The 17,827-nt window shown below is 41.8% G+C and overlaps 1 protein-coding gene across 1 annotated transcript in view; it reads left to right on the forward strand.

Annotated features, from left to right (window-relative positions):
- Positions 1-17,827, forward strand: part of LMTK2 (lemur tyrosine kinase 2) — a 76,720-nt gene that overhangs the window by 6,426 nt on the left and 52,467 nt on the right. Inside the window, exons 2-3 of the mRNA XM_005304688.5 lie at positions 16,389-16,513; positions 17,547-17,691. Coding sequence (XP_005304745.2) covers positions 16,389-16,513; positions 17,547-17,691 — 270 coding nt within the window. The remainder of the gene's footprint in view (positions 1-16,388; positions 16,514-17,546; positions 17,692-17,827) is intronic.

Genomic DNA, 17,827 nt, shown 5'->3' on the forward strand with positions numbered 1-17,827 from the left:
TTTGTAGCCTTTGCAGGGAAAACAAAAGAATTAGAGCTACCACTATCAAATTAGATAAGATTATACATCCTGTCATATTATGTACTAGCACATGCTTCTGTTCTTGAATGTCTTAGGGTTCACTCAACTAGGGAGGTGGTAATTTCAAGGGCATGTGTCTGCAAAATGTACTTAATCTGTGAACTGTGTGTGAAGTTTAATTCACAGCTTTATGGATCACTATTCTCACAACAATGTAGCAACAGCAGATGCTGGTTTCGAGAGGCCAGTGTTTCAATCCTTGCTCAACTGCAGCAGGATCCACATGGCCAATTAGTGAATGACAGGCAAGGGTGCTGTAGATATCCACTCTGGTTTGCTGTGCAGTAAATTGTTAAAGGGCTTGACTATATCACATCTGAGTTTCCTTTGAACTGTGGCAGATTTAAAAATCCTGTGTGAGAGGTTCAGGTGTAACCTAATAAAAACCCCTGTATGCTGTTATATCTTTCTGCTGTTTTATGGGCACATTGAAATGAGTGAACATGTTTAGTCTCCACTTGAAATAGTTTCAGTGGTCTGAAATACATTATTTTTTCAAAATACTAACATTGTTACCAAATCAGCAGAAGTCAGATAAATTGATAGTGTATTTTCTTACTGAATACCAGTTGCTAATAGATGTTTGCAGTACAATACAAGACAAATAAGAGCTACCTGAAGCTGTATGAAGAGCGTGTTTTAATTTTCTTTACTTCCTTTTAAAAGAGATTGAACTTCAGGTTACATTCCTTCACCAGTTCCCATTAACCTGTGCTTGTTGCTTGATTGCAGTGTCTCAGAAGATGCTGAATGGTGCTTTCTGAGTAGCAGACCTAGTGTAAAACATATAAATGCTGTAATTTTAAGGACTGTTTGATTTTATTATGCAGTGATATATTTTATTATACCACTGCAGAAAAGGCAAAAAGCTGTTAAAGGCATTAACCTGAAAAAAATATTTTTGACTCAGAATTGCTCCAGGAGAGAAAATGCAGGATGACAGGAATGGGGCGAGCAATGGAATGTGCTCCAGAGTCTGTCATTCTCAATCTAGGAAAGGCCACTGGTGGTACTGTTTTATTTTAACCTACAAATCGGGCCTTATCAAGAATATGTATGTATTGTGACATAGTTTTAAACAGGCTAACTGGTTTAAGGTCCTAGCCTGTCATCTATATGCATTCAAAACTCATGGACTTGAGTAAGAAAATACTAGGAATGGCACAATCATGTTTCCATGTCTATGCATGCTATGGCCCTGTAGATGTTTAGGTAGCTCTTAAAATGTATTTTGGAGATTTTGTAGAGCAAATAAAGGTCTGATATGGTCCTTCTCCTGAACTGCTAACAATCTAAGAATCAAAGACTTGTGAAGAAGTCAGGTAGAATTTCCAGAATATTTCTCCATTTGAAAACAATTGCTAACATGGAAGAAAAGTTGAAGCCACTGTAGTTTCTCACTAGTATGTCTCCTGTTTGGATTTACACTTTACCCCAGAGCCATTGACATTTGCAAAACCATATAATCAATTTTACAGATACACATGAGATTGCACACTTCAAACATGTGCTCTCAGTAATACCTTGATAAGACAAGCCCTCAAATAATACATTGTCCAGAAAGAGAGAGGCCTGATACTTATAAGTATGACGTAATGAACTGGAAAACCAGAGAATGGCCATAGAACTACCAGGGACACCTAACTAGTATAAATATTTCAGAATAATAGAGACTACTCTGGGTCTGACTCAATGTCAAAAAAAAAAAAGAAGAAGCTGTTGTCCACTATCACATTAGTATTGTGATGTTAACTCTCAGTAGTAATATTGCTCACTCCCTTCATGATCCCCCCCTCCCCCAATTCACCTTGCTTATGGATTCTATTTGTGTTCTCCTTTGGGCCCCCCAAGCTCCCGTTGTCCTAGTTTAATGCTAAATGTGTAGATGCATATGTGAAATAAGTGTTCCCTTCAGGTTTTTACCTTGCTCAGTGCATGTTCAGTTGATACTCTTATATTATATGACAACTTCAGGATTAGTGCTGTAGTAGCTCCATAATTTTGCATGGAGTGCCAGGGAACTCTGGACAGTTTTGACAGCATCAGCTAGAGCACTACCATAATAGTGCTGTGCTGGAAGTAGATACAGCTACAAGCATAGAACCACCAGGTAAGTAGCTACTCCCAAAAGAGGGATATTAAGTCATGCAATGGGACTGCAACATAGCAAATACTAGGAAACTGCTGAAAACTTAAAATCAGATACTGCTATGAAGCCCATCCCATTTCCTAACAATTCTTTAATTCTGTATCAGGGTAGGCAACCTATGGCACGTGTGCCAAAGGTGACACGTGAGCTGATTTTCAGTGGCACTCACTGCCTGGGTCCTGGCCACCGGTCCGGAGGGCTCTGCATTTTAATTTAATTTTAAATGAAGCTTCTTAAACGTTTTAAAAACCTTTTTCACTTTACAAACAACAATAGTTTAGTTATATATTATAGACTTATAGAAAGAGACCTTCTAAAAACAGTAAAATGTATTATGGCATGCGAAACCTTAAATTAGAGTGAATAAATGAAGACTCGGCACACCGCTTCTGAAAGGTTGCTGACCCCAGTTCTATATAGACACTTATAAATCATCACCGTGTTATCTGAATGCCTTCCAGTAGTCCACTGAGTGACATGACTGACATCTGTCATGTGTGCCTTGTTCTTTCTCTTATCTTCGCCGCAATTGGAGAATTATTTTTTCAGTGTAGTGTTTTCTTTTGGTAGGGTTTTGTTGTTGTTCTTGGTCTGTTATAATTACTGTTAGAGTAAGCAGTGTTGAGCGTGCTTAGAAGACACTTGCCTTGCTGTTGAAAGCCAATACTTGATATGCTGTAAAGAGAATACACTTTTGTGTGCGTAGGTGCTAAAATTGACAGATTATCTCATGCATGGAGTAGTTCATTTACTGACTACAAGACAAATATAAGGAGAGCTGGGGACCTAAGCCCATATAAATCACTTTTGAAAGGCACTGTGCACCAAAGTAACTTTCCATGCATTGAGAGTACTAAAACACAGATTTTGAGGCTTAAAAGAAAATAGTTTAAGTGAAGCATATGTATTTCACCTTTATGCATATTTTACACTCCAAATTATTTAATGTTGGGAATTACAGAGCTCTTCCTTCCCCCTCTCTCTGGAATTTCTGTGCTCAGCTCTCTATTCTGAGGTTGTCATCTACCACTTTTTTTCCTTCACTAGCTTCCCCAATTGATTGCTGTGGCTTCACATTCTTCCTGTGGCTTGGAAAGTATAAGTAGTCTCTCTTTTAAGGCTGTTGTTTTGATGCTCCTTCCTAAACCAAGCAACAGAAGCAATATGTTCAAATTCTCTATTTATCCCAATGCATTTTCAAGGGATTATGTAAAGAGGAGACAGATATTGCCAAAGGGCTTTTGAAAAAATCTGATTTGTATATAAACATTTTTTCAAGCTTTTAGACTCAAATGCTGTTAAGATTTTCTTCTGAAAGCTACTTTGCACATTTTAAAGCCGGCATTTATAGTCTTAATGAGCCACTTTTTAATGTAAGTTGCATGGACAATGAACTTAGTATGTTAATTCAGTAGTAAACAAAGCTCATAAACATGACTTCCTTCACTCCTTGTATCCAATTCTAAAATGTGGTAAGCACAACAATAAAAGAGTAGACAGAAAGTTTGGCTTCACAGACCTGAAGAATTAAGTCATGAGGATTTGGAAACATGTAGCTCAAAAAACTTTATAAGTGGGTATACAGGTTTTAGCAGTTCTAGCCATCTATAACGTTTACTAATCCTGTTTCCATTGTTAAAGGGGTACTATATCCTGAGTATACTACTTTTGCTATTAACTGCAAACTGATTGTTCAATAGACATCTGTTTTCATTATGCACTTTCATCAGACAAATATATTTTGGGATAATCCAAGGAAAATCTATTCTAAATGTGTAAATTTTCAAATATCTCAATATCTGATGCAGTCTGAGATTGTTTCATGCCATTTATTTTATATTTCAGTGTCATAGGCCTGGTCTACACTGTGGGGGGAAGTGTCGATGTAAGATACGCAACTTCAGCTACAGGAATAACGTAGCTGAAGTCGATGGATCTTATTCTGACTTACCTCCCGTCCTCACGGCGCGGGATCGACAGCCGCGGCTCCCCTGTCGACTCTGCTACCGCCGCTCGCTCTGGTGGAGTTCCGGAGTCGATGGGGAGCGCGTTCGGGGATCGATATATCGATCGCTACCCGCCGATACGGCGGGTAGTCTGGACGTAGCCATAGATGGAACCGCTGTGTTTCGTGACTTAGTACATGTCTATCTTTAGAAGTAAATAGGAAATTCCAAAAGTCTAGGTTTGCGTTTCTTTTCCCCTCTCCCACATTCAGTGACAGGACAGACCGTGTGGTGATAGCCAGTTTGTAGTGTTGCAAGTAGTTTCCCTATATGGTGAAAGGAGATGGTAACATTTCACATGGAAACACATTTTGGACTGTACAACCAGCCTACCTATTGAAGAAAAACCTTTCAAAGATTTGCTTGAAATAGCTGAGTGTTGCTTCCTTCACAAGGAGCATTTTAGTTGCAGTCAATCTCCAGTAAAAATCAACCTAGATTATACAGTATTGCCAAATCAAATTTTTCTGAATAGACAGTCTACTTAACACATGTCTTTCCTAATGGTCCTACATTTTATGATTTGGTTTAAATTAGAAGGTCAAAGTAAATTTCTTCAGCTCTCCAACTAAGGTTATCTCAAATTGATAGCAGCACCTGAGAAACCACAGTAATCTTACTACTTATATCTCAGATTCAACAGAATATGAAGTAAACAATTTTCCGTGCTCTACCTAAGGTTACTGATGACCGAGTACTGGCAAACTGATTTTACAAATGAGCTGTTGAGTAACAGCCTCACCTTTTCTCTAATTATATTAACAGTATTTGTCTAACTCAGATTAAAGTCTGCTTCTTAACAGTCCAGTTTGATTGCTTGAGAAATATTTTTTTCAAAATTAGCAAGAGCAAAAATTCCAAACTTCGTGAAAAGAATGTGCCTGCTCTCCAAGAGTGAATGACTTTAATTTGTGTGTTTAGTGAATAACTGAAAAAGAAAGTAGGAGTAGTACAGTTTTAAATCAGCTAAATTTCTTAATTTCTTTCCACATTTAACAACTCTTTTGGAGGACTACTTTTCTTACTTATGTTTCAAATAGGCTGTTTTCCTTGATTAAAGTACTGAGATACTGTTTTTGTACCTCATTCAATATAGCTAGAATAATGTTTTCAAAATTTAACATGTTAGTTTGAACTAGGATTCATATTCTTTAAAATGTAATGAGTTATTGTTATGTGGCATTATGTAGAAGACTTTATTTGAATGCATATAATTTGTTTTGCCAACAGAGCTCTTCGCGTGCCTGGCTACATAATTCTGACTCAAAGGCAATAGTTGAGTAACTCTAAGGTGTACTAAGATGTCTGATGTGTTCAAATAAATAGTCAATATTTACAATAGCAGTGTGCGTGTAATCTAATTAGATTAGCATGCTTAGAGCCATTTTGAGGGAATAAATCAAAGCACCAACTGCAGTTGAAGTCTCTTAATTTCTGAACTTGTTATAATTTCTGCATTAATAATACTTCATACTCTTTTATTGTCCGAGTAAAAATATTTAAACATCCTGAAATACACCAATATGATCTTTGTAAGCCATATTTTGATTAATTATGTCAACTGAATTAATTTTAAAATGTGTACAGAATAAGTGAAGGGTTTTTTCTGTTTTAACTCACATGCTGAAGACCAAGGCAAAACTCTGTTTTACAATGAATCTGTTAAAGCTTCAACACTAAACCCTGGAAAGAATATTGAAAAGGTAGAAACAGACATTTATAAGTGTTTTCTCTGTAACAAATAGTTGACCTTCAATAAGTAAAGTAATTGTGTCAGAAATAAATTCCTTTGATTGTAGCCCTACACTGTTGTTTTTGTTCAGATCACTTGAACATTGTCCACAGTAATTGAAGGTTATCTTTAGGGACAATTAGTTGACTACTTTTTTCCTTTTAAGTTCTGACCCTATATCAAGATGTCATTTTGGGTGGATGTTCTTAGTCATGAAAGTGTTTCAGAGTGCATTTTATTTCAAGGTGTAGCTTTTGATGTTAGTAAAATTTTATGGAAACGAGAGTTTTTGTGTACTTTAATTAGTACATATTTTTAAAAGACTGTAGTATCTTAAAAAGAAAGACAGACAAAAATTAACTCAAATTCTTAGGCTTTCCTATACTTGGTTACTAGTCGACTAGGGTGGTTTTGATCTAAATTGTATAATATAATGTTCTTAGTCTGAGGTATTCCAGCTGTTCCTCCCCAGCCTATTCCAGTATTTTTGTGTATTACAATGGTTACTTAATATTAAAAGTGAATGGGAAGTTAATTTAGCAGTCAGTCAAGACTTCCAAATAAACATTAATATTTTCTAATTGAAAATGTGTTCTCCTGACCAAATCAGGTATTCCCTTGCTGCATATGCAAGGTCAGAAAAGTCATAGAATCATTATGTATTGACTGTTGGAGCAGAAAGGGAAAGTTTACAGGGAGGCAACAAAAGGAAATGTTGAATCACTTTGTGCCGTGGAGTACTGACATTCTGCTGCAAAACACTGGCAGAACTGGTGAGTCTGCAACTCAGAGGATCCACTGGCTTTAAACCCCTTGGTTTAGGGTGACCAGACAGCAAGTGTGAAAAATCGGGACGGGGTGGGGGTAATAGGAGTATATATAAGAAAAAGCCCCAAATATCGGGACTGTCCCTATAAAATCGGGATATCTGGTCACCCTACCTTTGTTTGGAGAAACACAGCGGGCATTGACATACTGGCTTTCTGCACTCTCCTGTTTGAGATTAATTGACAGCTCTACTTCCTATATTCTCCTAAACAACCCTTCCTCACATTTTATAAGGGTTTTCATTATGTGTACTTTGGTGCACATGCAAAGTCCTTGCCTTGCTCTGATAATTGGCCATTCATCTGCAACCTGAAAGACTATATGCCTTGACATTTTGGATTGTAAAAACTTCCAGATTTATCCTTCAGATTTATGGTCAATTATGCCAACTCTCATGCTCATGTTTGTATTTCCTTAACCTTTTAAAAATGTTTTGAATAACTTTCGCTCATGAACATGAGACAAATGACAAGGGATAGCATTCTTGTTTGCAGTGTTGTAGCTGTGTTGGTCCATATCGTGTGAGGAAACCTGCACAGTGCTTTAAAAAGCTTAAAAGCATAACTTTGCTGGACACTAAAAATCCTGGACTCAATAAAAAGACATTGGATTTATGGCTCAGTAGAACAATATGTAACTCACTAATGCTCCTTTGTCTTACGACTGTGAGGTATTAACTGCCCACTTCACCTTTAATGGTCTCTTGCACCATGTGTTAACTCATTTGCTTAACGGTCTGTTCCACCTTGTATATAGCTGTGGCACTCTGAGTACCTTTCCAAGACTTGAAGAAAAAGAGCTCTGTGTAAGCTCAAAAGCTTGTCTGTTTTACAATAGAAGTTGGTCCAATAAAAGATTACATCACCCACCTTATCTCTCATAACGGCTAGCATTGGGAATAGAAAAGCAATGTTCTGTACCAGCTTTCCCACATAACTGTCATCTTCCAGCTATAGATATTTCCTGAGCTGCTTCATTCATGATATAATTTGTGACAACTGAGAACTAATTTAAGACTTCTAAGCAAGTTTGACCTAAATTGAAATAACTTTTGCAGACCTGAATTCTATCTACTGTACATGTCCACTAACCTGGTTTTTGTATTGCCCTTCTGTTCCCCTTTTGGCTCTCTCCTCTTCACTCTTGCTCTGTTTCGCAGCACCATTGGCTCCTAGCAGTCTACCATAGTCATCTCTATCATGTCTATGCTCATGATTTCCAAATCTTATGGTGTCCTATGTGCACTTAAGACTCACCTGATATTTACTGGATGCCAGCTCAAGCTGTGTCAAAAACTGAATTAATCGTTCTCTCTTATTTTATCATTTTCAATATCTTTATTAGTCTCTCTTTCCACATGTCAGAAAGCTTGGTGTTATATTTGGCTCCTTTCTCTTGTTCCCTCTTATAAACATGATCACTAAATTCTGTCCCTGACGTTTAAGATGCTCTCATTCCTCTGTTCGCACTGTAAACGGGGCGGCTCCAGGCACCAGTGCAGCAAGCGCGTGCCTGGGGCGGTAAGCCGCGGGGGGCGGCCTGGCGGTCGCTGTGAGGGCGGCAGTCAGGCTGCCTTCAGTGGCATGCCTGCGGGAGGTCCGCTGGACCCATGGCTTCGGCGGTGGGTATGCCGAAGGCGTGGGACCGGCGGACCTCCCGCAGGCATGCCGCCGAATCCACGTTACCAGCAGACCTCCTGCAGGCATGCCACCGAAGGCTGCCTGACTGCCGTGCTTGGGGCAGCAAAATACATAGAGCCGCCCCAGACTGTAAAAATCTTGTTCAGTTCTATATCTTCCACTTCATCTCTTTTTGGCCTTCCTAACGCTTGACTCACCTTCAGCTTCACTACAAAATGATTGAGTGTGATTGTAATATCATGTAATGTCCAGTGGCTGAAGCAGGTTGGAGCAATCCAGAGCACACCTTCAGGAAGTGGTGAAGTTGATGTTCAAAGGTTGATTTGCCTGCGGATCTGGTAGGGTCCTAGGTGCTCGGGATCCAGCTTATGTGCAATCTACTCATTTTGAGTTATTTGTCCGTTAGCCATACCTTCAGCCCTACTGCAAATGTAGGGCTCTCCTGCCGGCAATGGTGAGCATGGTGTTTGTATAGTGCCTTGACTGCATCTGTTTTTTTGTTTTTTTTCAGCTCTTCCTGTGTTTGGTGAATATGATGACCCAGATCTAAGGCAGTAGGAACTATGAGTGCTATGGGTAGTGTGGGCTGGGAATGGAGGTGGAAGCCATAAGTGTTAAAAAGTGGGCTCATCTTGGTCAAGGCATGGTCTGCATTGTTGTACAAGAATTGTGCATATGGAAGCAGTAAAGCCCAGTAATTTTGGTGGTAATTTGTGAAGCATTGCGGGTATTGGTCCAATACCTGGTTCAGTCTTTCTGATTGACTGTTTATTTGTGGATGGTAGGCAGTTGATGAATAGACATGCACCTCTAGTAGGTGGCATGCCTCCTGCCAAACCCGAGATATGAACTAGGGCCCCTGGTCTGAAGTGATGTAGTTTGGAAGGCCGTAGAGCAAGGGTGGGGAACCTCTTTTCTATCACGGGCCATTGCCCCACAGAAAAAAATCAATCACAGGCCACACCCAAGTAAAAAGCAACTTATTTTATTTTATTTTTTTAGAGAGAGAAATATAAAACGTTCAGCTCACCTGCTTTTTTAGTGAGATGACTGAAGTTGCAAATTCAGTCGGATAGCAGTTTTTCACACTACAACCCTTGCAACCCGAACACCACTGTAGGCACGCGTGGGCTTGGGGACACTACTGGCTGCTCCACACTAGAGCACCGGAAGCATGCGAGGGCCGAGGACAAGGTATGTGCTGCCGGGCTCCAGCACCGGCCCTTGTGGGGTCATAACGCAGTAGAGTGGCTGGAGGCTCCACCTTGCCCCAGCGTTGCTGTTACAGCCGGTATCTTCAGCTTATCTCCTTCCTCGTCCCTGCCACTGTCTCCACCCCCCATAGATTAATGTCATAGGTCTATTTGTTTAGAAATACTTGCTGCAGGCCAGATGAAATTAAGCAATGGGCTGGATCCGGCCCGCAGGTCGTAGGTTCCCATCCCTGCCGTAGAGGGAGAACATGTGCAATGAGGAGACTAGCAGTATCCTCAGCTGTGGGAGATGTGCCCATTAACAAAAGGCACTGCTTTTGTCAATTGATCCATTACTATCAATATGGTTTGGTGTCTCTCAGATTCTGTTAGCTTGATGATGAAGTACATTGTAATACTGGCCAAAAGCCTTGAGGGGGTCTTGACACAGGTATTAATATACCAGAGTTTTATTCAGGTCACTTTGGTACAGCTGCAGGCATCACAAGACCTGATGGAGACCTGAATGTCAGATTGGAGCTTTGGCCACCAGAATGACCGATGTGCCATGCAAGTAGTCTTTGCTTGGTTGAAGTCTCTGGGCCAAGGGACATTGTCACAAATGCACTGTGACAAATGGGGGCTTTTTTCAGGGACATAAATACACCAATGAACAAGGAGGACTTCTTCCTTTTGTGTGAGCTTATCCTGAGGTTTGGTGAGCTTCCAAGGAAATGGTGTGGTTTCAGGATGCCGGGAGGCTCCTCATAGGATCTTTTAGGATCATTGGCATGTTCCCTGTTGTGGGGCAGAGTGTCTGCCTTCCTGTTGTGGGAGCAGGGCAGTAGGTGATAGTGCAATCAAATCTTGAAAAAAGATCCAAGCATAGCTGTTGTTGGATTAGGGCTTTAGCAGCGCACAAATATTCTAGATTTTTGTAATCAGTGAACATGTTAACTGGCCAGCTGGCTTCTTCTAGGTCAGGGTTTCTCAACTTGTGGGTGGGGACTCAACATTGGGTTGCCAGAATGTTTCAAAGGGTCACCTGACAGCTCCTGTGGCACATATCCCACGTGGTTGGCTGGGGCTCACCTCCCTGCTCTATGCACTGCAACCTCTGGGGTCCCAGTGCAACTCAGGTTTGGCCCAGCAGTCATGATGATGGCAATCCAGTAGGCCAAACTTGAGTGAGTGGCCCTGCAACCCTGTGAGCCGGGTCACAATTCCACTCTGACAAATTTGGTCCAGTCAGGGGAGTGGGGTCAAAGCTGAGTGGCACTGCAACCCTGGAGGTTACAAGGCCTGGAGCGGAGAGCCAAGCCAAACCCAGCCAGCCGCACAGCACAGGAGCTGCCAGTGTGGGGTAAGTGCCAGGCAGGATCTCCCACCCCCCTAGGGCCAGGATCTGACCGAAACCACCCATGAGCCTCTACCCCCAGATGAGTCGCGACAGTCCACAAACATTTACAAATGGGTCCTGAACCCAGGAAGGTTGAGAACCACTGTTCTAGGTTAGTGATTCTCAATCAGGGGTACAGGTACCCCTAGGGGTACACAGAGGCCTTCCAGGGGGTACATCAACTCATCTAGATATTTGCCTAGTTTTACAATGGGCTACATAAAAAGCACTAGCGAAATCAGTACAAACTAAAATTTCATACAATGACTTGTTTATACTGCTCTATACACTGAAATATAAGTACAGTATTTATATTCCAATTGATTTATTTTATAATTATATGGTAAAAATGAGAAAGTAAGCCATTTTTCAGTAATAGTGCCCTGTGACACTTTTGTATTTTGATGTCTGATTTTGTAAGCAAGTAGTTTTTAAGTGAGGTGTAACGTGGGGTACGTAAGACAAATCAGACTCCTGGGAAGGGGTACATAGTCTGGAAAGGTTGTGAGCCACTGTTCTAGGTAATGGCCCCAGGTCTCGAAAGCTGCTTTGATGGCAAGTAGCTCCATGTCTGAAATCTGATAATTATGTTTAGGATGGGAGAGCACAAGGCTGAACTTTTGTCGAGACCCTGTTTCTGTGACAGCGCTGCCTGATGATGACATTAGAGTAATCAGTTTCCAGGATGAATGGCTGACTTGGGTCAGGGTGTGTGAGGCTGGGCATGGGGATAAATGCCGTCTTCAAATGTTTGAAGCCTCTTTGGGCTTCTAGTTTCCAAGCAAACTTGGTGAGGTTCCACAGCAAAGTTCTTGTAGGGGCCAGGATTCAGGAGTAGTCCCGTATAAAATGTCTATAGAAATTTGCAAATCCAATGAAATGTTGAATTTCTCAAATGCTTCATGGTGTTGCCCAATCACAGTGCTTCCACCTTTCTGATCTCCATGTGAACTCCCTTGGCAGACAGAATGTAGCCTAAGAATTTGATGGTGGGCTGATCGAAGATGCATTTCTCCAGTTGGCAAAGTTTTTCTAGAATGTTGTGCACATGCTGGTTTTGCATAGACGGGTCTTCAGAGTAAATTGGGATGTCATCTAAGTAGGTGTTGTCACGGAGTCCCCGGGCGATGCTCTGGAACTGCTCCCCACAAAGCCAGTCAGGACTTTGGGGAGCCTCCTCTCCCATGGAGCAGACTGTCTTCAGGGCAAGAAGCTCACACGGCTTCACCTTCTGGGTCTGCCCTTTGAGCATTCAGCATATGCCTCTCCGTGCGCTTCCCACAGTGAGTCCGCCCAGGCAAGGTCCTGGGGAAGCCAGAGGGTCCTGCACGCACCCCAAACTTTGCAGTCAGACGTGACTCTCAGCCAGCCAGTAAAACAGAGGTTTATTAGATGCCAGGAACACAGTCTAAAACAGAGCTTGTAGATCCAGAGAACCAGATCCCTCAGCCGGGTCCATTCTGGGGTCCCGTGAGCCAGACACCCCAGTCTGCCCTCACTCCTAGTCCCCAGCAAGTTCCAAACTGAAACCCCCTCCTTCTCTGCTGAGTTCCTTTCCTGGGCCAGGAGGTCACCTGACCTCTTTGTTCTCTCACACCTTTAGCATCCCCTTGCAGGGGGGAAGGGCCTGGCCATTAGTTGCTAGGCGACAGAGGGTCGGCCAGAAACTGAGGCACCCACACAGTATTCAGAGGAAACATTAAGAACAGTCCCACTTCGTCACAGGTGTCCACACAGCAGTCTAGCATATCCCATAAGACATCATTTATTAGATGCTGAAAGGTTGTGGGTGCATTAGTAACTCTGAAAGGCATCAATAGATATTCATAATGGCCATTCTGAGTTCAAAAGTCAGTTTTCCAGTGATTCCTGGACTGGATTGTAATTAGGTTGTAAGCCCCTCTGATGTCTAACTTGGTCAATACTCCAGCTGTTCTTACTTACCCCAGAGCTCCTGGATCATCAATTTCGCACTGTGATTTTTATTTAGGGCATTGTAGTCCATACATAGTCTTGGGGAGCCGTCTTTCTTTTTCAGAGGACAGAGGCCCTGGCTGGGAAGGTGGAATGCCAGATAAAAATAGTCCTTAATGGCAGTTAATTCAGGCTCTGACATGGGGTACATTCGCCCGAATAAAGTCTTGGTTCCAGGTTGTAAGTTAATTAGGAAGTTGTATTCCTGCTGAGGGGTAGTGTCTGTGTTTTGTTTTTTGAATGCATCTGAAAATTCTTGGTACTTTGTGGGGGAAGTGATGGCTGACCCTAGCAGCAGAGAAGCCCACTCTGTTGCTTGAGCATCTCTCCCTGTTTTTGGAGTCTGGGCAAGGCATCCAATCTGAGGTTCTGGGGAGCCAAATTTGGAAGGTGAGAGGCAGTTGTCCTAGCAAAACTCAGAGTTAAATGTCATGATGTTCTGTTGCCAGGAGATATGCGGGTCATGTTTCACCAATTCGGGGATTCAGAGAATCAAAGGAAATGTAGGGACTGGATCAGGCTGAATTGGAAGAGCTCATGGTGCTCCCCAACCTTCACCTCCGAAACTGTAGTTTCTTGATTGACGGGACCAGAGGGGAGCAGCGAACAGTCAACTGTTTTGACTAAATCAGTGGTGGCATTTGACTGTTGAGCCACAATAGCATCCATGAAATTGACTCTGAGGCAGGTGATAATCAGGACCTTCTGGGGGAGAAGTACCTGTTGGGAATCCTAAAACCAGAGTTGCAAATGGAGCTGTAAGTATAGGGACAACTTCTACGTGTTGGGTGGAATGCGTGGTATGGGTTGCTGGAGGGGGTTTCCTGGGGCTTTCCTGGTATTGCCCAGGCTCAACCTCTTTATTGTGGCTTGGAGTGGTCTTTTCCCCAGGGCCATGTGGTTCAGGGACTTGGCAGATAGTTGTCACCACAGTAAAAGCACAAGTTTTCTTGGCATCGGTGTTCCCACTTGAGCTTGTGCTGAGTTCACTTGTATGGGCTTGGGTGAGTGGACCTTTACAGGGGTTGGATGTGGGGTGGAATCCCTCTTCTCTTGAGTTGCTGCTCACTATATCTTGTGTTGATTCAGATCAAAGCTCAATAAATGCATCTAGACCCACTGGAGACTGTGTGTGCAAGCTCATCTTTTATTTCCTTGCTGAGACCAAGATAGAATTGGTGTAGCTGGGCTGACTCATTCCAACCGTGTCTGCTGCTAGACATTGGAAATGAGCTGCATACATTGCAGCTGACCCTGAGGTTTGATGGAGTCTCTGTAAGGCTGCCTCTTCCGAGTGAGCCCAGTGAGGGTCAAAGAAAATTGCCGTAAAGGTCCTGAGGAAGGTGTCCCAGCTAGCCAGTATGGGATGATCTAGCTCTAGCAGAGAGGACACATACTCCAGGACCTTGCCTATTAAAAGGCTGATAATCAGTCCCACCTTTGCCTGATCTGTCCTGTACATGTTGGGCCGTAGCAGGAAATGGAGCCTGCAGTGCTTCACAAACCCTCAAAACTTGCTACAGGTCCTGTCATGGCAGTCCGGTAAAGATGCCATGGGTTCAGGTTCAGAAGCTGACACTGGCCTGGGAAAGGCATGCCTGCTTGTAATTCTGTGATCTGTTCCTGAAGAGCATGGTTTTCTGCTCAAAGCTGGTCCATAGTGTCCTGTAAGATTTGGTTTTCCTGCCTGTAGGTGGGTGATCTGCTCCTGGGGGCTCAGCATCCCCTCGGGATCCTTTGATGCCATACCTATGGGGTCCATACCATTTTGGAGTAAGACGAGCTTAGGAGGAGACTGAGCAGTGTGAGCAAACTCATCCCCAGTGCCTGAAGTGGGTTAGGGGCAGTCCAGAGCTGTGCTCAAGTGGTGCATGGGTGGTCTGGTATTCAGGAGGTCAACTGCTATTAGAGGCAGTACAGAGCTATGGTTGGAGTTCTTGCAGGGGGGGTTGTAGCTGGGAGATCTAGTTCAAAGGGCTGGGTTGGCAGGATAGGTAGGCAAGATCAGATGAGGCAGCAGGGCAACAAGGCCAGGTGGTCTAGGCAGCAACCAGCGGGCAAGAACATGTTGCTCAGACAGCTTCCTCTTCCTGTTGGGGTCTTTATATAGGTATACCTTTTTCCCAGGTATCCAATGGGAATGCTGCCTGTCCAGCCAATCAGAGGTTTGGAGTGTGATTCCTTTGGAACTGTAGACCCTTAGCACTAAGGCTGCTGGTTGGGGCAGTGGCTCAGCATTACTGCCATGGCACAGAGGCTGGGGGATGTGGTTTAGATACCCAGCAGGCCTGAGTTCAAATACTAGGGTCCTGTCACAGCAGGCATCCTCTCTGAAAATCTCTTCACTGGCTTTCTGGCCTCCCAAATAAAATTCAGACTCCTCATTCTTGCCTTGAAAGTAACCCTCAACTTAAATCTAATTACTTCCCTGATTTATTTATTTTTATTATTTTTTACTTAGCCCCACTAGTTTCCCCTTCACACAATCCAAGCCATCTGTCTTTGTATGTCTACCTTTTTGCCTTCTTTCATATGTGGAACTCACTCATCTAGTCAAACATGCTTCCCTTTTAAATACTCATTAAAAAGTCTTGTAAACTAGTTTGTTATATATGTATATAATAGCTTCATATTTCTTTTAAAAATAAATACTCTCATTCTGAAGATGTATATCTTGGCATCCTCCTAGTTAACTATATGAACATGTCTGTCTTTTCCTTGGTTCTCACTCCTTGTCCCTCCCTGTGTTATCATCTTAATGCAGCTCTTCTGCTTTGTTTGGTAAAATGCCATGCAAATCTGTGACTATGTACGTGATAACCCAACTTCTCTATAGGCAGTATTTTTGGACATTTTTCATAACGTCCGTACTAAAAAGCAGTTGATCCTAATCGATTATACATATGCAATGCTGCAAAGGAAGGTGAGAAAACTTCTAGGTATTTGCTAATATGTCATATTTCTCCACAAGCCAAGCTTAATTCTGTGGATGTGAGCAGGAATTATCATAAGCACTTAGGGAATGTCTACACTGTAATTGAATACTTGTGGCTGGCCCACGTCAACTGACCCGGGCACTAGGGGGTATAAAATTACAGTATAGGTGTTTGGGCTTGGGCCGAACCTCGGAAACCCCACAAGGGGGGTGGGTCCTGGAGCCTGGGCTCCAGCCCTGGCCCAAATGTCTATATTGCAGTTTTACAGCCCCGCAAGCCCAAATCAGCTGATGGGTTGGTCATAGGTGTTTAATTGCAGCATGGACATATACCCTATAATTCATTTGTATCTTACACTGCCAATCACTATTTATTGTGCATGTTTTAAAAAGTTTTAAACTTTAAGACTTAAATACATTTGTTTAAAACTGCATGTGTGTTTATTTCTAGGGGAAATAGCTGCAGCTGAAGTTTCTTCCTCTTTTGTGGCTTTGGCTGCATGTAGTTTAGTAGTCCTGGTAATACTGCTTATGAACTGTGTTTCCTGCTGTAAAGATCCAGAGATAGACTTTAAGGTAAGCATTGAAGTTAAAAATGTTACAAAAGTAATCTGGGATGGATAATGATATAACTAACGTACAAATGATTCAGAATATCACTGTACAGTGGATGTGATTTAAACACTTTTCCTCCCCTGAAATGGCCAAATTCTGCACTTGCTTACATGCTGTGCAACACCATTGAACACAAATAAGTGCAGAACTTGGCCCAGAGTGCATACTATAGCAAGTTACTTGTAATTTACTACAGTAAAAAGTTATCATAAGATATCATTTGCTAATAATTTTACTAGTAGTTTAATACTTTGCAAGACTATGTGATAAAGATCAGTTCTTCCTATATTGTCCTTGTTTTGTTTGTCTAATTGCCATTTTTACTTATTGACAGGATTACAGAACTTCTGTTAAGTAAGTGATTAGAAAGTACAACGTAGCAATACCTAAACTCTGCCTAGTGGAAAAATTCTGATTAGTATTCAAATACAGCTATCTTTGTGTCCTCTGTGAATTTGGAATTACTTTGAATTATTGGAAGTGAAGCTTAGGGCTCAGTTGCTTTGAGATAATAAAGATGTTTGATCAAGTCATCTAGGGCAACATCTTTTGAAATCTTTCTGTAATTTTTAGCATATCAGACTAGCAATGCTTCTACCTTTATAACATTGTGATTAAATGAAAAAAGAATAAAGTTATTGCTATTGATGATTGTTTTTGGAAATGCAGGACCTCGGGGGAATCTTGTTTTCAAAGTCCTTTTTTAAAATGGAAGTGGTTTGTTGAAAAGAATAAATTTGCTCAACTACTAGAGAACTCGAAAAGAAATTAGATCTGAATGGTTTTTTTTTTTAAACAAAACCACTTAAATATATTATAACATACATTGCAATTGTCTCTGGATGGGGCGTTTGTCACCCCGGAGCTAATAATTCTGATGTAATCAAGTTTTCATGTTCAAATCTGATGAACTGTGAAAGAATATATTAGTCTTCCAGTTTGAAGGCAGTAAGATTCCTTGTATCGTGGTTTCCTAAAATCTTTGCTCTTGCAGGAATTTGAAGATAATTTTGATGATGAAATAGATTTTACACCACCAGCAGAAGATACCCCATCTGTTCAGTCTCCAGCAGAAGTGTTTACTCTTTCAGTTCCAACCATTGCTTTACCAGCTCCATCCCAGTTTCAGCCTCCTGCAGGTGATGTGAACCTTTTCTTACTATGAAACTGAAGATGATCAGTCATCTAGAATTCTAGTATCTGAAATATAGTATTCATATGTGCATCTTGTTTATACTGTATATATTACACAAATCTATTGTTTATTTACTAAAG

Source organism: Chrysemys picta, chromosome 10, assembly GCF_011386835.1.
Source record: "Chrysemys picta bellii isolate R12L10 chromosome 10, ASM1138683v2, whole genome shotgun sequence".
Taxonomy (NCBI): domain Eukaryota; kingdom Metazoa; phylum Chordata; order Testudines; family Emydidae; genus Chrysemys; species Chrysemys picta.